At 41.3% G+C, this 20,917-nt stretch overlaps 2 protein-coding genes across 2 annotated transcripts; both read right to left on the minus strand.

Moving 5' to 3' along the window:
* Positions 1-949: 949 nt before the first annotated feature.
* On the minus strand, positions 950-7,724 carry LOC139714040 (scavenger receptor cysteine-rich domain superfamily protein-like). The gene is made up of 6 exons (XM_071625769.1): positions 7,661-7,724; positions 5,287-5,610; positions 3,659-3,985; positions 2,875-3,219; positions 1,933-2,253; positions 950-1,377 (listed from the first exon to the last, which is right to left on the minus strand). The coding sequence occupies exons 1-6, from the start codon at positions 7,722-7,724 to the stop codon at positions 950-952; spliced, it is 1,809 nt and encodes a 602-aa protein (XP_071481870.1).
* Positions 7,725-13,088: 5,364 nt separating this feature from the next.
* Positions 13,089-18,809, minus strand: LOC139714041 (uncharacterized). Its single transcript, XM_071625770.1, has 5 exons — positions 18,683-18,809; positions 17,564-18,352; positions 16,107-17,165; positions 15,493-15,972; positions 13,089-13,555 (listed from the first exon to the last, which is right to left on the minus strand). Exons 1-5 carry the CDS (start codon positions 18,807-18,809, stop codon positions 13,089-13,091), a joined length of 2,922 nt encoding a protein of 973 aa, XP_071481871.1.
* Positions 18,810-20,917: the final 2,108 nt, after the last annotated feature.

Here is a 20,917-nt window from a genome sequence, read left to right on the forward strand (position 1 = left end):
ATTTCTCATGTTTTCTACGACTGAAAAGGGAAGAGTAGATTTCTTAGTGATATTGTACGTAAAGATTAACAAACCAAATACATATACATCTATATATGAATATCTATGTGTATGTATCACTTTACATTATATCATATTATATTGTATCATATTATATCATATTATATTATATTATATAACATTACATTATACTGTATTATATCATATTATATTACATTATATTATACTGTATCATATCATATTATATTACATTCTATTATAGGTAAACAGTGATGGATGTTAATGCCACGCAAAATGGTATTGCTATTAACGAAACGCTTGTTTATTGATAAAGATCCACAATGTTGCTATGAACAGGTCTCCAAACGACCTCTTCAGCAATCCGAAACGTAACTTCTCTGCGCCTATTGTGGCTTCATCCTCTCCGCCTATTCGCTCGCTACAACTCCTACTGGTTCCACTATATCTTTCCCCCTCCTCCCCCTCTTTCTATCTATCTGTCTCATCTATCTATCTACCTATCTATTAATCAATCTCTTTTACTGTCTCTCTCTCTCTCTTTCTTTCCTTTTTTTTTCTCTTTCTATTTCTCGTTTACTTCACCTCATCCATGGTACCTTCGATATACCATAAGCCGATGGTTCCGATGATATAAATGTTATATCAAACTTCACTAAACGGTAAACGTGTCAAAACAAAATGTCAAATTTTCCAGCTTTGGTGTTTGTTTGATTTTCACTCCTTGACAACTATACCTCATAAACAATTAACCACACGAGTTCGGTACGTATATGTTACAAAGTAAACAAGAAGCTCCGTTAACCGAGTGTATCGCCTTTAGTCCATAGTTCATGTTTCATCAGTTTGTCTGTAGCAGGGCAATCGACACGTCATTATGGGTAATGTTCCTCATGAAACACATCTGCCAGTGATTTGCCATCAGAGAAGTTTACTGAATCGGCACCGCCCCCTTCGAGTTTGCGTCAACAACGGTAGGGACGGTGGTGGCAGATGCCTGTGGCGCCATCATGGTATTCTGCTGTACTGCCGATGGATAGGGGGCATACTGCGTCATGTGAGGAACCTGAACCCCACTGCTGCCTGCAGCGTAGACGACGGCGGTGTAGCTTGGTGGTGGCGCCATGTTGGTAGCAGTGGGCTGAGTCGGGTAGCCCCCTGCACCCTGCTGGGTGGCTGACGTGGAAGTGGTAGTGGTGGTGTTCACATTTCCGCTAATGGCGGCAACAGTTTGGCGGCCTGTCCTCCTCACTTTCCTCTTCTTCGAAGAGCAGACAGCTGATATTAGGATCAGGATGAAACTAAAGGCAACGAGCGAGCTCATCACGATGATAGCTATCAACCATCCCTGCATACCTTCTGGAAATAGAAAATACAATATTTCTCATAATAAAAGGCAAATTGAAAGAGCAAAACCCTGAATTGAGCAGCAAAAAAAAAAACAAAAACAAAAACAAAAACACCTCATAAGTATGACAGTTGTTGGTCTTCCAGTGCTTCAATGATTCTGCTCCTTGATATTCTTTCCCGAATGTAACACTGTCAGTCATGACTATACACTCTGCCATGGATATCATGGTGTCTTATCGCACAGGTCACGTGCAAGAACAAAGACCAGTAGATGTAGTCTCTCATTTGTGTGTGTGACAAACGGTATGAAATGTATTTCGTACATTACCAAAGGAGTTCTGCTCATTTTACTTAAGTTTGAACCGTCTTCATCTAATAATCTGTTACGTGTGAAAAGGCAAAGGTGTATTTTTTAGAATAATTGTTATAGGTTGTTCTTGAACTGTTGTCAACCTCATTGTTAAAACCACTTCTTTGCTGTTACCTAATTTTACATATATGTTGCCCTGTATTATATTATGTACAGTCCGATCGGAGAATGACTAAGAAGACCAAGTTCCGTACCTTCATAACCGCACTCCACTCCAACGTCCTGACTATGATCGCACGTGTTGATATTCCACTCGGAGTCCCACACGCATGATGACAGCTGCGACTCGTACCCAGAGCAACCGACGTCGCTTAAGTGGATGGGTCCGAAACCGGGCGAAGTGGTCACCTTATAAGAGCTGACGTAGTCATACCCAAGCTGCCGGCAGACGACTTGCGCATCGCTGTAGCTCCAAGACTCGTCGCAAACTGTGCCCCATTGGTATCTGTGGTAGATTTCGACTCGACCCGATTCCCACGTTGCGCCGTCAACCAGACGCACGTCTCCTTCGCTAGCTGACCAGACGTAATACAAAGCAACGGCAAACCGACGTTACGCGATTGGCAATATACCGGTAACGTCTACTGTAATGGGTGTAGTAGTTAATGATCCGTAGTTGCTTATCTTTACTGTAATACTTTGTTTCTAACCCATGCATGCATGTACGCGAGTTCTACAATTCCATTTCAAAAGAACAGTAACATGCAGAATATCATATAACATTTTTTTTTTCAATGCTAAACTGAATTATCTGTATTCAAACCAAAATTACGTTACCGTTCTGCCTAAGTATGGTTGTCATCTAGCATGCGAGCAGAAAATGTAAAAACGATTGTAAATGAAGCTGATGAAGCAGTTGTAGTGTGTAAGTATTTTTCATATCCCTTACTTCCTAAATCCCTCTAGGTCTGCCCTTTGTCAACTCTTTGACTATTAAAGAAATAAGCTGATTATACGCGGTAACCATAAGCACAGAGTTAATGCTGATACTATTCTATGCATTATTTGTTTTTTGTAGAAGGGGATGGGGATTCGCTGGGGAAAATATGACAAACTGACGTAGGTTTAAGAAGTGGGCTATTTTATGACGTGTTATCACGCCGACAGTGATTGGTTAGCAAACTCTAGAAACGTACCGAATAAGTCGGGAGCTGGAACAACGTATTCCTCGCACGCGACATCGACATCCTGGTAGTGTGTGCAATCGTAAACGTTGCCCCACCCAGTGCTAGGGCAGTCTGTGAGCTCCTCCTCGGACCCCCAGCAGCCTAGGTAGGACAGGTGGATTGGTCCATCTCCATCTTGGCTGTTGGCGTAGCTATCGGAGACGCCCTGGTAGCTAAGCTGGCGGCAAGTGACTTCCTCCTCTGTGCTATCCCATCCATAGTTGCAGATGGTGCCCCACTGAGAGCCATGGTAGATTTCGACTCTTCCCTTGTTAGCCTTCGATCCGTCTGCCAGACGAATCTCCCCTTCAGAGGCTGTACATCACAGATATGTCGATATTTCAGTGCCATTTCACATCTTATTTTCAGAGATTTTATAATTCCGCCACTGACATAACTGAGCTAACTTTGGCTTAGCAACATTTCGAAAATATGTTAAAAATTTTATTTACCCGAGGAAATAACGTCCACTAAAAAATATTGGCCCTGATAGCGCGATATGGCATTTGGATAAACGTTACGGCCAAAAGAAGTGACAGTGCTACCCAGTATTTGATGTGTACATGTATTGTTATTCTTGTGCTGACTTTTCTTGATCTTGAATAACGAATATAAATAAACATAGACATGTGTACAATGATATTTCGTGGTTTCGTCTCTAAGCGAGGCGTCAAAGTCGCTCAGATCTCAGTATTAATGTTGTGTGGGAAAAAATGGGTTATAACCAAGCCTTTGAACGTTTACTTTCTATTACCTTCATGAGTGCATATGACTCCTGCGTCTTCGCTGTGGCTGCAGTCGTTGGTCCCCCACGAGTTGCTATCGCAGTCGGTCAGTCTGTCCTCGTCTCCCGTACACTGAACGTTATCGAGAAGAATGGGCGTAGCCCCGGACGCTTGTCCGAAGTAAGCACTTGACTCAGCGCTGACGGCATCTTGGTATCCTATCTGTCTGCAAACAACCTGGGCGTCATCAATATCCCAATAGTCGTCGCACACGACCCCCCACACGCCCTCATGGAAGATCTCGACCCGCCCCTGGTGGTTGCCCTTGCCGTTTACCAAACGCACTCGCCCCTCCTCTGGGGTAATTCGGATAAAGCGGGTGAATGAGAGGAGAGAGGGGGGAGGATGAGAGAGATGGGGGCGGAGAAATAAGAAAGTACAGCAGCCAGATAAATAGTAATCGGTCGAACCCAAGACATACAAAGTTGATAATAAAAACCCGAACACAAACACACACCAGTCACGCACACACACACACACACACACACTCACGTGTACGGGAAAATTCACATACGGAATTTGCACCAAATTCTTTGTCAATCGTTAAAATCCATTCTTTTAGTAAATCGTTGCTGGTTTTCCAAGAGAACCCTTTCCGTTATACAGTGTCTTAATACCGGAAATGGACGGTATCATAATAACAATCCTGCAATGCGCTCCAAGAAAGATTATTCATTCAAATTCATGAAATTCTTCAGGCGAGATGTTTTCATTGCAACTGATTGACAAATTGCCCTACATCGACGTAAATAAGCATTGAATTGATCAGTGTTTTGGTAGCAGCCATGATAAAAAATCATGGGAGTACATTCTCGAATAGGATTCGAACCTACGACCTCCTTAATCATCGGACAGGCGTCATCTCCACTAGATCACCGAGCTTTAGCCCGAGAGCATGTCTTGGTTCTAATCCTTATAGCATGCAGCGGGTACTGCGTAATTATTCAAATTCATGAAATTCTTCCGTCGAGATGTTTTCATTGCAAATGATTGACAAAATAATGTTTCGCGTATTTCTTGTACTTCACGTTGCACTGCGTTTTCGCTAATTATTGTGATAATCATTACTGAATTATTTTGATTTGACGAATGCTAAAAAGACCTCGTAAACAGTAAAATGCAAAACAAAAGTGAAATTTCAATAATTTTCATTATTAACGAATTCTCTCTTTTCATGTCTCATTGCCATACCAGGCACCCATATTTTTATCGTTCGTGTGTATGTTTGATTGCGCGAGAAATAATGTATGTATTAGCATGTATATGCATTTTACACACACATACACACACACACACACACACACACATACACACACACTCACATACATGTATATATGTGTGTGTGTGTGTTTGTGTGTGTGTGTTATGCAATACATAGAATTTTATTTCATTGAAATAAAGTGAAGAATAGAAATCAGGGGCGGATCCAGGACTTTCAGAAAGGGGGGGGGGGGGCGCAAACAATATTTCTGGTGCTATTTCGGGGTTTCATCTCATTTTTTTTTTTTACAACAGATAAAGAGGGGGCGCGCCCCCGGTGCGCCCCCTCTGGGCCCGCCACTGGAAATGAGCCCAAACCAAGTTGGAGAGTACTCACCAGGATCTGAACATCTCACTCCCGCATCTTCAGAATGTTGGCAGTTATGATCGCCCCACCCCTCGAAATCGCAGTCGGCCAGTTCTACTTCGCTACCGCTACAGCCCACTTCGTCCATGAAGATGGGCTGGTCGTCCTCTCCGCTGCCGAAATGCGCATAAGTGGTGGCTGCTTCGGCCTCTTCATAGCCTAGCTGCCGACAAACCACCCGCGCGTCATTTATACCCCATGCGTCGTCGCAGACCGTGCCCCACACGGAATTGTGAAAAATCTCGACCCTTCCTTCGTTGGCCTTACTACCGTCCACAAGACGAATACTGCCCTCTGTCATACAAAGTAGATAAAGTAATTATTGATAATGACGATGATACGATGACGAAAATAGTACAGAATTCATCACAATTTCAATTTCATAACCTGTCTGTGCTAACAATTGAGATGATATCATCACTGATTATACTAGGTGTTAAAAATAAAAACATTTCCCACTCTTGATCCTTAGTTCGAAAACTATCAAATAAAACATAGCAATAGCTGAATAGTGTAAAATGTAGTTGCAGGTGATTCGAATGTGAGAGCATGAATCAGTTTGATTATATCAATGATCAATTTTAAAAAGTTCCAAATTTTGGTCAAATTTGAACCCTCTGTACAAAATTGAATTTAACACAGGAACCAATGATGTGTATGTAAGTGTGTGCTTACAATGACCCCGAACAATGGACATGAACACCACCTTTTCAGAGCTCTGCTGACTAGGCTTGCTCTAAGGTACGTGAACATGGTGAATAATTTATCAATAGTTCAGAATGGATTGCCCTGGGTACTGATAATCTGGATTCATGGTAAAGGGTAAATTGCATGCACATGAAAAAAGTAAGCACATGTTTTCATGTGCTTGCATACACTACATTTCAGGATGAATAAAGACTAGTTGTGTCACTGGAAATTCTCATGAATATGTATCGGAACATTCAAACCCTGACCATTGTGCAGGACCATCGCCTGGATGTTAACCACACACTCCCATGCACGCCAATTAACCCCTTTGCAAAATTAAAATTTTCCACTGAGGGTTGAAAATAGAGCAATATCTGAACCCCACTTAAAAAATAAATATTGAATTTAATGAATCTAAATTACGCTGTCATTTTTAAATAACCTGCAATAACCTTTTCAGCTATTGCTCATATCAATGTCAGTGTTATCATTCTGACATATATTTTTTGAACTATCAAGAATCATAAGTGGGATTTATTTTTGTAACACCTACAGTATTTATCGTTATTATAACCAATACGTAGCCATGGAGATCATCATTGATTCTGATCTTTCCGTTTTGATTATCATTAGTTTATTTGTACTTTTAATGATGATTATGTGTAAGGAGGATCTTTATGGTTAGCAGCAGTCACATTTTCCATATTCCGTCTGAGATAATGATTACGATGGTAATCATTATCGACTATATCCATCGCTATTATAATCAGTACATGACCATAAAAGTTATCATTGATTTTAATATTTTCTTTGTTATTATCATTAGTGATTATGATTTTGCGTAATAAGGATCTTCACGATTAGCGACCATGTTATTCAAAATATAAACAGAAACTAAAGTTCTTCAAATACCATGTAAACTACGACTATGTTCATTAAGTTAAACATAATTATTAAGCATTGAATTCAGCTAAGGACAACATTATTTTCTATGACTTTGGCCACTTATATCTTATTATTAGATTGATTCACGAATTTGGCCGTTAAAAAAAAACAAAAGCGCTGGCCAAATTTGGCTTCAAAATAGACATAGTTTGGCAATGATGACGACTTTTATATCGTCTTATACGGCATCTTGCTTAGATATATTATGTTATTCTGAGCGGAAAGCATTGTATTTTCTCCTTCCGGACAAGAAGAACACACAATAGCACATACAAAAATAATGTACTTACTCGATACATATTGGAGATGCGATCGGGCCACCAAAACATATATACAATGTATAATCTTTTAAATAATGGTGGTCCCGGCTCGATGCTATTGTCGAGCATTGTATATCTTGACTATCTATCTCTACATTTTTTCTGTGTGTCCATATTATGTAAGAAATATAAAATACTCTTCTCTCTGCACAAAAAAGTGATAATAATTAGGGACAAAAGAAAGAAATATCACAGAGTGAGAGAGTGTCCTGATGAGCTTCCTCGTATATGATGCTTGTCTGTTTAATAGTACATGTACTTGATCCACTTCATCTAAAAAGTCACTCTCCCATATGGTTGCGAAAGCCTGTCCTGCTCGCGAAACGCAAGAAAATGCCCGATAAGTTTAGTAGCCTACAATAAAACACCAACAATAGTGTCGAGCTCACCTAGTTCGGCCTGCACTGCTCCTACGACGATCAAGACTAGGAGGGCTCTAAAAATCCTCGCCATTTTGATGTTAGCTTTATTTAGTACTCTCCAGAACTGGCTGTGGACTGTTCAGACCTCAACAAGAACTGATGTGGTATAGGAGGAGATTTTTCGCTATGATACGCTAACAACCGGAGGCGGGTGGGGGGTATTGTTTCAGAATTACTTTTTTTTTTTTCAGCATGCGCACATCACTACAAATATCTAATCACTTACGTACCGCTACTTATGATGATACCCGCGTACCGCGATAACCTTTGCTTTTGGATTTACGTATTCCTCATGAGCGTAATTCAACGTCTGTTTGTCCGTACTGATTGGCCTCTAGCAATGATGGCTTTTCTTTCGATTTTCGTACCATTTCGTTCATACTTGCAAGTGACAGTGAGTAAAACCGCTTGCCAGTGAGTGCCACAATTTCTGCAAATTATACACTTCTTGGCATCGAAATAAAGTTTTTAAAAGAGAGAGAGAGATACACTAATCGTCTAACAAGACAAATGGAATATACAGGACCAAATATTACTCGCTTAGATGCCAATAATCTGCTTTGTACGTAACAAAAAAGGAAGAAGAACAACAACAAGAAGAAAAACAACAGAATATAGGGAGCAGTCCGCCTGTTCTAAGTTAATCATTTATATTTCGCGTTCAATGTCCCGATGAAAATGTCGCTGCATCCATAAACCGCTATCGACAGCCTTTTGGACCTTGGAATATGCTTATCATTATCTTATACATAATCATGATATCCTAAGTTGCTGAGCAACACATGGCTGTATTAATGCTGAATATGTCGTAAAGTAGCATGCCATATACATTATACTGAACTCACGGTTTTGTAGGAGTCACTCAGTCTCGCAGCCACATGACAATATTTTCATGAGGTCAATTTCATGACCTTATATAAATTATCCATTATGATACAATATTCTATAACTACGACAAAACTTGGAAACATTCTATTCTTACTCGATATGATACTATAGACTTTTAACACACTATCTATGATAATTGTGGAAAAGAAACAAATGCGGAAACTTCTGCTGGTATATCAGTACAAGGTAGTATTTTAGCCAACAGAATAACCTTATTTATCTTAATGAGGTGCTGTGACGTTGCAAGTTAAACATATTGCACTCAAATAATCGTTACGTTCGTCGAGATTTCTTTGCTACACATGAACACGTATTATTCATATATGTATACAGTATAAAATGATCATTTACGTAAAGTCGCCTGGAGCTACAATTGGAAATGTATATTACAAATATTCCATCTAAGACTAAAAATTTGAGGAACCACTTGACCTAACCAATATAAATTGGAATAAAATTCGACGATGTCCACCCTTTTCCAAACGTAAGTAAACAAGTACGCATTACCATAATAGCGTATACCATATCTATACCTCTTTTCTTATCCGATGAATAAGGAAGTTGATGAATCGCTAACAGAAAGTGAAGTACAAAGAAATGCAGACTACCTTTAAAGACAGCGATGTTATTAAAATTGATATTATGTAACGATGGCTCGTTTTTCCGAATGTTCGTAAATCCTATAAAGAAATATGGTTCGTAATTCCGAATTAAGATTTGTTATTACGCACCTTCTTTTCATTTTCGGATTAACAAACCTTCAGAATAACGAACAATACACGGTTGATTTCATTTTCACAATTACGAACCTTGCGAAGACCCATTGGGGACATGGGTAAAAACAAAAACAAAAAAAAAATGTCGCCGCTATCTCGTATACATGCTGCTTATTATCTCGTATGTATCTCGTACGTACTACTTATTCATCTCAAACACGTGTATGACTTAATGATCTTATACATACAAGTACAGAGTAATAAGACGTACACAATGGCTGGGAAACCTACTATAATGTACAGTTCTCCAGATACGAGAGTTATGCAATACATATGACAAACTGGTAACGGTGGATGCGCTTGAACTTGATGTTTGTCTTAATATGGTGTCTTCAAAGATGGTCAGTCATGCAAGAAATCAACCGTCTTTGAGCTTTACGGTCTGTATGTAACTGAAAGAAACCTTCATCTCCCATCCAATCCACAAGAAGGTGTGCAACTGTATCGCACTTTACGTGACCTTTTGTATAGAGATTTGTGGAAATATATTTCCGAGAGAAAAAAAAAATCCTTCATGGGTTCATGTTAGAACATGAATTTCAACTAATTATCCCCCAAAATAATCAAGTGAAAGTATTATCCACTCTTCATGTATTTCACTGTTTACTTTGATCATTGCATGATTAAACATCTTTACCCCATTGATGCCAGAGGACCCAGTATGTATATATATATATATATATATATATATATATATATATATATATTTCAGATATTTTTTTAAAGCAAATCCGACTTATTTCTTCTCAAAATCGTTACCATTATATTTTCTATTCTGATATTAGTTCTTTGATGCTTGTAAAGAATAATGTTATACATTATTAATTCATGAACAAACATCAAAGAAAAACTAAAACAAAATGTTATCATTGCAACGATGACAGATAATTTTTCATCTAAAAATCCTGTTTCAAATCTGTATGTTGAATATACTGAAAAATGGGCTCAAATTTTGCAGAAATGTTTTCTTATTTCTACGCATCTTACCATTTAAACAATATCATACTACACAAGGATTATTCCAAGAATTATCCGTCCAAGCCAAAGTAAAGCTCCATTCTCTATCTAATCTTAATTTTTATACAGTCTAATACGTTTTTCCAGACATCTCTAAAAATCTTCCTAACCCACAGGTTAATGAAACACAATTACGCTTCGATGTAAATGCCATGCTTATGCCTACTTGGCTTCAGCTTCAAAACAGATCTTATCTTAACTTCTTAATAAAGTATGCAATGGACATCGTATATTTGTTGTTGTTGAGCATTTGAGATTTTGATGGATGCAGTCATGATTATGTACATGTCATGTTGGGATTTTCGAACAAAACGTAAACACACCTCACTGCAAATGTAGCATTGTGATTAAAGTATATACAACCATGCATAGGCCCATAGGACCACATTAAAAGTCATAAGTCATGTAAGTGGGCATGTTGCAACTTTATAGTTTAGGCATATACAGAATCGTTATCCAACACTTCCGTCTAGTTCTCCTCTACTTCAAGGTTGTTGGTGTGTGGTTTTTTTTTTCCGGGGGGAGGGGCGGCAGTTTGCTACATTCTTAACCTTTTAAGGACCAGAATTATTCATAGCCTAATAAGTTTATCAGCGATTCTTTTTCAAATTGGCAACAGGGCAACATATATCTTATGGAAAGGCCTGTATCTCAAATGAATATAAATTAATGAAAATTTTGTCGAGAAGTTAAAAAGTTGCCAATTTTTTGTTGGCCATTTCATGCATTGTAATACTTACATTGCTTTTTAAAAAATTAACATCAAACAACAAATACTGACACATTCATAATGCGCACAGTATATGCTGATTTTTTTTCTTCTTCTTTCTGCTCATATATTATGTGGTGTGTGTTAATTGCTCTCCATCATTTATCGGGCCAAACCACCGATGTGAACTTTGGTCATGATTGGGTTAATAAATGCAGCTATTTCCATATATGCTATTCCAATGTATTATAGTTACATTGCATATATTAACTTATTCAGGATATAGCACATAAATTTGAGATCGATATGATTACATATAAGACTTAGATGGGAATTGAAGATTATATAATTATGTGTATTCAGAAAAGATTAAAGTTTCATACTGAAACGGGTCGTTGAAAACATCAAAATAGAATTGACACGAAGACGATAGTTTGTTCCGTCCCTACATGCCACGTCATTACATGGACGGGCTCAATAAAAATAATTAGATCCACACTTTATGACAAAACCTAACCCCGAGGGACCGTGTCATTTGGGGCGGGTCGCGCCGGAGGCGCTGTGGGGGGGGGGGGGGGGGGGGGGGGGGGGGGGGGTTAGGTGCAACATTCCTCGGGACGGTCCGCGGGGTTAGTTAAAACCCATAGTTATGATGCCAAGATCATGATTGAACTGCGATGAGATACATTGACTCGTTTAGTACAGCACGCGTAAAATATAGTCTCTTGAATTTGTTATCTATGTTTAACGAAAATGAAACATATTTATAGAATGCAAGAGTTTGGGCGTGTGCTTTTGTGTATTTAAGTGTGAGTATGCATGTGTATTTGCGTTTGTGTTTTTGTAGTATGACTGAATGCGGAGGGGGGGGGAGCTACTGGAAAGAGAGCTTACTTTGAATAGTCTAGATTCCTAGACTGCTCTTTTTACCGCAGTGTTTGTCTTGGTTGAAATTAAGTGTTTGTCTGGGGTGAAAAAAGCAGCCAAGTAATGTTTGTCTGGGATTGGGATAAAAAAGATCGGTCGAGGAACATGGGCTAAGTTCACAAGGGTGGGTGAGCAGAGCCGGGAGGGAAGGGGGATGGCCGCACCCTTTCGAGACAACCGGGGGAGAGGGCTTCTCTCACGTTGAGAGCAGGGGTGTAGATAAGGGGGATGCACGTCCCCCCCCCCCCCCAGAATTCAAGGTGGGAGGATGGTGTGTTCAATCACCCCCAGTTTTTCACTTAGTAAATGTGTTTTATTGCCTATAGAAAAATATAACTTATTTCCCTCTGAAAATTTGCACTTAGAAATTTTGATATTTTGTTGCTGCTTGGCCCCTACTAGTTTATATTTATGTATATGGGCGATTCCAGCATTACAGACAGTACAACAAGACATATTTTTCATCATTTAAGTCAAGTTTCAGCAAAACTGAGATAATGATTTGGTACATTTAGTTGATTCATTGTCATTTGACCATCATTGAAACACACATTTATTGTCATGACAATGGGTCCTGGGTTATTGCTGAGAAAATTGACGCTTTGTTTTCATTACGGACATTACACGTATGTGTAGTGTAAGACAAAGCATCAATTTTCTCAGCAATAACCCAGGACCCATTGTCATGACAATAAATATCCAGAGGGTTGTCATGAAAATTAGCATGTATTTCACTGATGGTTGAATAACAATGAATCAAGTACCAGTATACCTTATCTATACCTTATACCTTGGCTTACATGTTGAAAAAATTGTCTCTTTGTTAAGTCCGTAACACTGGAATTGCCCATATATACCGGTGTATATATACATATACATATACATATATATATATATATATATATATATATATATATATATATATATACACTCAACCAAAAAAGTAAGCACCCCCTAGCATTTTTGGATATATCTAAAAAAGTATTTTACCGATTTTCATAATTCAAACGGGAATGGATAGGGAATTGTATTGTATGTGTGTGTGTTCGTCCCTCGTTCTCGAGGATGACCAATAACATCAATTGGCTCGATGGGTTCGGAGGTGGCTGATGAGGCCAATCTGGGCAAGAAAGCCTCTCCCACAGGTAGGGCAGAAGTGGGTAGGGGCTACACTGCTGGGATTGGCTGCTCTTGCTTTTCGCATCTGGCGTTTGTGCTCTGCCTGCTTGACGCGCTGCTCCTCTGCTCTACGGGCCCCTACAGCAATAGCGTGGCGCCAGGAAGGGCGATCTGCGGCAAGTGTCTCCCAGGACGCGGTGTTGATGGAGAAGTCTTTTAGGTAGAACTTCAGGTTGTCTTTGAAGCGCTTCTTTTGTCCTCCCACCTTACGCTTATTCCCATCAGCGAGTTCCCCATAGAAAAGCTTTTTCGGGATGCGGTCGTCAGACATGCGGGTGACGTGGCCTGCCCATCTCACCTGGGCCTTGCGGATTTTGGTAATGATGCTAGGGATGCCTGTCCGCGTCAGTTCCTCTGTGTCCGGAACTTTAAAGGGACACAGTCCTCACGAAATTTAAAAAAAAAAATATGTTGTTGTTGGTACCTCCAATGAACTACTTTCACCAAAAACAAACTTTAAAATCACCAAATAAGCTCGTACATTTTGGTTGAAAAAGTGTGACTCTGCATGGTGAATATGCTAATGAGCAAGTCTTGGCGGAGAGTCATACGTCGTCGATGCACAACTCTTCCCAGCCGTGTTCTGCTCGTTATCCGTCGGTGGCTACTCCGACTCGTATTTGACATTGTTTCTACGTTGTGTGTGTGTGTGTTTGTGTGTGTGTGTATGTATTGTGTATTATATTCGCACGTGTGGACGGTACAACTAGATGATAGATCTACGGTAGATACGCGTACGCACCCCGTACGCGGTTTGCCCTTCGCACTTTTCCAGTCTCTAGCGCAGCTGCAGCCCTACCTGTCGCCGCTCATGCATGTTCTATAGTACGTACACAGTGTACATATTTGTAGGTAGAAACGATTCTACACAGGCCTGCTAGTACACTACAGGGGCGACCGCATTCAGCGTCGTCTGGTCAGGCTATCTTACATCAGTAGTTTTGCTCGAATCGTGCAGAAAATTTCCCAGGAAAATCCTTTTTTCCGTCCCAGACCAACAAAAGTATCGTGAAAGGTGAGCTGTATGGCTGGGAAATATCGGTACAACGATGCCGAACATAAGAAACTTAGGGCCTACAAAATCTCGAAATCGTGTTGTGACCTACCTGTGCGTGGACAATTTGTGAAGCGATGTTTTTACGTGGACCGGCAGGCTGTGGCCCTCGGTTATAAACCGAGAAAACTCCTGAAACCAGATGCAATCCTGACCATTTGCTCACATGAGTTATGAAACAGAAACACCTCGAGCATCGACTTCGAAGAGAACCGAGGGAAAAAAGCGTAGAGAGGTAAGGAAAGTGGCTAGCTATGTTTAATTTACCGTGGGCCTGCAGCCGGCGTTGGACTGCAGTACAGTGCCACTGAGCTAGCTGCTGCCAGTGCCGACTGGACATGCACGGCAAAGTGGAGCGAAATCATATCCCTACGACCCCTGTGTTTACCCTTCCCGGCTCACGTCATATTTTTTTTTTCGAGGAAAGGCGATTATCTGACTACTTACAGAAATATTGAGATACAAACAATATTTTCTTTGAAGAATTCGACTCTCTCATGCACAGGTTATCTTCGGTTTGAATGCCAAAATCGACTGGACGGAGTCGAGTGTACTGTGTATGTATACATTGGTATGGTAAGGATTTGCGCGCGAGAGTGGTTCTACGCTAAGAAGTATGCAACACGGACGGAAGCTAGAAAACGACCGTGCCTATTTGATGTCAAGTTCATGGTATATTTGGTTTAAAAATACATATAAATTTATGTTTACAATATTGATTTTTCGTAAATTACATATATCTAAGCTTAAAATATTTTGTTTAAAATTATAAAACCACAAACTTTCACATTATATGATAAAATTGCAACTAATCATTTGAACACTTAAATTGGTTTTTAGAGGCACGGCTGTCAACTTGGTGAATAGGGCATGCACTACGTAGCATCTTTTTGCCGGCTCTTTCACGATCGCTTGCAGGAATTATTTTTCAAAAATCGCGTACGGAGACAATTTTTGATGTCCAAGCGTATAAATTGGTGAAAGTTTATATTTTTTACTCTTCTTAATTATCAGTACAGTGAAAATCTCAGGACTGCTTCCCTTTAACCTCCCAGCGGATGCGAAGGAGGTTGCGGAGGCATCGCATATGGAAGTGGTTGATTTGCCTCTCATGTCTCCGGTACAAAGTCCAAGTTTCGCAGCCATAGAGAAGTGTGGTGAGAACAACTGCACAGTAGACTTTCAGCTTTGTTGAAAGGCTGATCCCTCTCCTCTCCCAAACATTTTTTTCTGAGTCTCCCAAAAGCACTGCTGGCTTTAGAAATCCTGTTGTTGAGCTCAGCATCAATTGTGACACAGTTGGAGAGGGTACTGCCCAGATAGGTGAAGGTCTTTGCTGCCTGGAGAGTCTGTCCGTTCACCTGGATTTGTGGTTCGTGGTACTGACTCCCTGGAGCTGGTTGGAACATCACCTCAGTCTTCTTGGTGCTGATGGTGAGGCCGAAGTTGTCACAGTCTGAGGAGAATCTGTCCATCTGCAACTGCATCTCGTCCTCACCATTGGCATTGAGTGCGCAGTCGTCAGCAAACGAGAAGTCTCTGATGACGGTCTCCTTCACCTTCGTGATGGCCTTCAAGCGCCTAAGATTAAAGAGCTTTCCATCCGACCTGTACCTAATGTTGATGCCATCAGGTTCGCAGTCTTTGAAGGCGTCTGAGAGCATTGCCGAGAACGTCATGCTGAATAGTGTCGGGGCCAGGACACAGCCCTGCTTGACTCCATTCGTCACTGGAAAGGCATTGGAGGGTTCACCATTATCAAGAACTTTGGCAGTCATCCCATCGTGAAACTGGCGGACAATTGTGATGAACTTCGGGGGGGGGGGCAGCCAAACTTTCCCATAATTTTCCAGAGTCCCTCACGACTAAGCGTGTCGAAGGCCTTGGTCAGATCGACAAAGGTTGTGTATAAGTCACGATGCTGCTCAATGCACTTCTCCTGAAGCTGGCGGGCAGCAAATATCCTGTCAGTGGTCCCTCGACCTGCACGGAAGCCGCATTGACTTTCAGGGAGATGACCCTGCTCCAGATGTTCTAGTAAGCGATTGAGGAGGACTCGGGCCAGGATCTTGCCTGCTATAGACAGGAGGGAGATGCCTCGATGGTTGTCACAAGCCTGGCGATTTCCTTTCCGTTTGTAGATGTGAACAACTGTAGCATCTCTGAATTCTTGTGGTAACTGTTCTTTGCTCCACATGGACTGGTACAGCTTGGTGAGCTTAATGAGGGTGATTGGGCCACCCTTTTTGTACACTTCAGCAGGGATGGAATCAGAGCCTGGGGCTTTCCCACTAGACAGCTGTGTGATGGCTGTGTCGATTTCCTTCTTTGAAGGGGGCACATCAAGCTTGTAATTTATGGGCACCTGGGGGAGGCGATTGATGGCTTCATTGTTGATCTGGGCTGGTCGATTTAGTACGCTGTTGAAGTGTTCAGCCCATCTTTCTAGAATCAGCTTCTTCTCTGTGAGCAGCGTAGAACCATCAGCACTGAGAATTGGGGATGATCCGGACGGTTTGGGCCCATAGACTGCTTTCAGGGCATCATAGAAGTTTTTCATGTCGTTTCTGTCGGTAAAGCTTTGGATCTCATCGGCCTTGGCACTAAGCCAAGAGTCTTTCATGTGGCGTAGTTTTGCTTGGACCTTGCTGCGGGCCTTGGTGAATGCAGCTTTCTTTGCCATGCTGGAGGGATCATTCTGATGTAGACGTAGAAGGTTGTGTTTAGTATCTAAGAGCTCCTGAATTTCTGCGTCGTTTTCATCAAACCAGTCTTGATGGTGCCTAGTGGCTGGACCAAGGCATTCAAGGGCGACAGAGTGAACAGCATCCCTAAAGGTTGCCCACTGATCTTCGATGCTAGATTGGTTTAGCTGAAGGTCTGCTAGGTGGTTATGCATGTGTTCTTGCAGCTTCTTGGGGTCTTTGAGATTGTTAACATTCAGTCTCTTTTTTACTTTATGGCCCTGTGGCCTTCTCTTGGGCTTGATTAGGGCTTCTTAGGGCTTCTTAGGGCTTCTTAGGGCTTCTTAGGATTAGGGCTTCTTAGTGGGACCCTCCACTTCCATCCTCATCCTTAGTTGACTTGTATTATACGCTTTATGTATTTAACAAAGATGTAATCGCATCTACTTTTCATTTTCATAATTCTCTTATGTACCTTTTCAAATTTTGTTCTGTATCACAAATATCCCGTGTATATGCAATGTACATAATTTCTTTGTTAATTTTGATGGAGGTGAAAATAAAGTTGAAAGTTGAAAGTTGAAAGGAGTTTCATCTTTGAAATGATCAGGCGATGATCCGTCCAGCAGTCAGCACCACACATGGCCTTAGTCACTCTCACGTCCTGCCTGTCCCTCGCCCTGACGATCACATAGTCAATAAGATGCCAATGCTTCGAACGAGGGTGCATCCATGAGGTCTTGTTCCGAGTCGGTAGTCGAAACATGGTGTTGGTGATTACTAGGTTATGAGAGGAGCAATATCTGAGGAGGAGGTGCCCGTTGCTGTTACAGTTTCCAATGCCATGTTTTCCTACTACATTGTGCCAGGCATGATAGTCGGCCCCTACTCGAGCATTGAAATCACCAAGGATAATGAGCTTTTCAGACTTTGAAGAAGCGATGAGAGAATCAAGTTCCTCATAAAATTTGTCCTTGACCTCATCAGGATTTGTCATGGTTGGAGCATAGGCACTAATGATGGTTGCACTTCTCTTCTTTCCAAGTGGGAGATGCATGGACATCAGACGGTCATTGAGTCCCACAGGGATGCTTGCTAGTTTCTGCACGTGGATGGATTGGACAGCAAATCCAACACCAGCCTCTCTTCTCTCTTTACTGCTACGTCCACTCCAGAAGAATGTGTAGCCACCACCAATTTCAGTTAGCTGACCTCTCTCTGCTAACCGTGTTTCGCTAAGAGCAGCTATGTCAACATTGTAGCGAGCCAGTTCTCTGGCGACCAGCGTAGTGCGTCTCTCTGGCCTGTTTGCTTTCGTGTCATCAAGTAGAGTTCTCACATTCCATGATGCTAGGGTGAGCGCTTTTGTTTTCATTTTTCTTGTGTTTCGACCGCTAGAGGGGGATCCTCGCCAGCCGCGGTATGCTGGCCAGGGTAAGATGAGGCAGACTATTTTAAGGCACCTTTTCTGGCCCCGTCCTCTTGTTGAGGATGCAAGCAGAGCAATCCTCAAGAGGGCTGCTCGGTCGCTCAGAAGGCGGCCGAACTTCACTGTCGCCTCGGTCCAGTGAAGAGCGACCACATGTCCTGAGCCGCCTGTGTGTAGGTTTACGACTACAGCTCCCAGTGTATCCGCACCTGCTGCTTCACCGCTCCCCTATCGCCACAGGACTTGAAGGTTGCCAAATTGGCGATGTCATGACTTGCGCTAAACTTTGATTAAAGTGAAGGAGACTTGCGCAGGATCAGCCTCACTCTCTCGTCCTGAGACGCCGGGTCCAGTGGCAAGACGAAGTCGAGACGGCTGGAGGCGAGACAGGATGCAGGAGCTGCCGGAAGGTAACAAGTATGTCAGCCAACCGCCTAAGGAGCCCCACTCCATTGATTCCCATTGAGCACTAGACAGTCACCAAGAATCAGCCCGCCTAGCCCTTCAGTTGTTCTGTTCTCCAGCAGTTTGAGGGATCTTCACCCCAGCCGGAACATGATTCACACGAACTATAACCTTAGGGCAGCCGAACATGACCCAGAAGACACCCAGCACTCATGGGAGGGGCACAGGTATGACGCTGGATGCCATCCCAGTATTCAAGAACAAGTTCTTGTCTGTCGCCAACCCCTGATATGTGAATTATAGCTGTAGCCTTCGACCGCTGTCCACGGAATATGGAGTGTCGCGCCCTGAAGAGTCTAACAACTATTGGTCGTTGAGTCCGACTTGGTCTTTCCACTATGGCCGTTGACTGCCTGGCAGCTCATCCGCCCATAATTAACCAAGCAGATAATTGACCAAGGAGACAGATAACAAATAATATAGAGGAAGATAAAAGTCAAAAGAGAAACAATTTCATTTGGCACCGTATAAACTTTACTCGGTGATTTTATACTTGTACAGTATAATACATTACGTTTTGTATTACACTTCACAGCCTGAATTTCTTACAATATGTTTAATAATATCAGTAGACAGATGTATACCTTGCACTGCTTATTAAGACTTCTTCCTAAAAATGTTTAGTTTTGTTGAATAGAGAATGATGAATAGAAAGGAAGCGAGACAGCTGTAGGACAGAGGGTACTGAAGTCTCCACTCTAGTGAAGGACTATTCTGATACCAGTGGAGGCAGAGGCTTTAATATTACGTATGTCGACTTACCAATTATACACAGCCAGACTTGAAATTATTGCTTAGTACAAAGTTTGTACTACATTACCGTAACAAATGAGGAGCAACTTATTATGTGTGTGACGTCGTGAGCATATTAAGCAATACATGGCGCCTGCTGCAGCTAACCAGCGATTATTTGTAGTTGAGGAGATCTATGTTAAAATTTCATAATAGACTGCATTCGTTGCGTAGAAATGTGTGCATATCTATTCAGCATATTTTAATTTATTTTCTACTTAGTATCGTTGAACGTGACGTTCAAAGTACTTATCCAATAGGCCTAAAACTGAACAGAAACGAGTAAGAATCCGGACAGAAAGAAAAGAAAAGAAAAAAAATCAAACAAGAGAGTGGAAGGAATAGAAGAATGAAGATTTATCCTGCCTGCTCCTGTACCGCAGTACAGGGTTACGCCTTTCCCGTCAACAAGAGGGTGAAAACCCTCCCGTTAACACCGGTGAAGTCTTGGCCTTTCCTGGGGGCGGGCGCCTTTACCCTACCTACCCACGTATAACTAGCCTAGCAGACAGGAAACTCGTCGAAAAGAGGAAGATAGAACTAAGAAGATTGCTAGCGTTAACCTACTCAATCATTTAATCTTTGTTTACTAATAATGCATATTATTTTGTATAATGTTGTATTTAATAACTTAAACCATGATTATTTATTTCAAAATATTCATCCATGCTTTATGATATAAATAGACAGATGTATGTTGTACACATCATAAAGAATTGTATTACTCATAACATGAATGGCATATCATTGCCACCAGGTATCATAAATGGTGTAAAAAAAATGCATTTTATGTAAAAAATGCATGGGAAAAAAGTTGAACTTCAGGTTATATGAAGCATATTGTGCACATTTCCTATGCAGGTTAGCAAATGACTTTTTAAATTGTTATGTAATTCTCAGGATTTTCTTCATGTACAATGTGCTTCCCTATTAAACAGATGTTATGCATACTTTTTAAACAATAGGCCTTTTCAATATGAAAATGTTGGTCGAAGCCATGTCCTTTTTAATTCCGATTTAGGTTGATCATATTAATGTGCTTATGGCCATTTTACATCATGCGTTCAAGGGAAATGGCATTGAACGGATGGAGTGGCCTGCAAGATCCCCTGACTGTAATCCAATAGAGAATCTTTGGGATATCATTAGGCAAGTAAGGTGAAAGATGACACTTCACTGCAAGAATTTCAGCGCATCTTGCAGAGAGCATGGGCCAACATTGAGCAGCGCCAAGTACAAACTTTAGTTAACAGTATGAGGAAGAGATGCCGGCTGGTCATTGAAGCGGACGGTGGACATATCAA

This window comes from Diadema antillarum, unplaced genomic scaffold, assembly GCF_040938485.1.
Source record: "Diadema antillarum isolate AM-2024a unplaced genomic scaffold, OU_Dant_1.0 seq00002145_RagTag, whole genome shotgun sequence".
NCBI lineage: Eukaryota > Metazoa > Echinodermata > Echinoidea > Diadematoida > Diadematidae > Diadema > Diadema antillarum.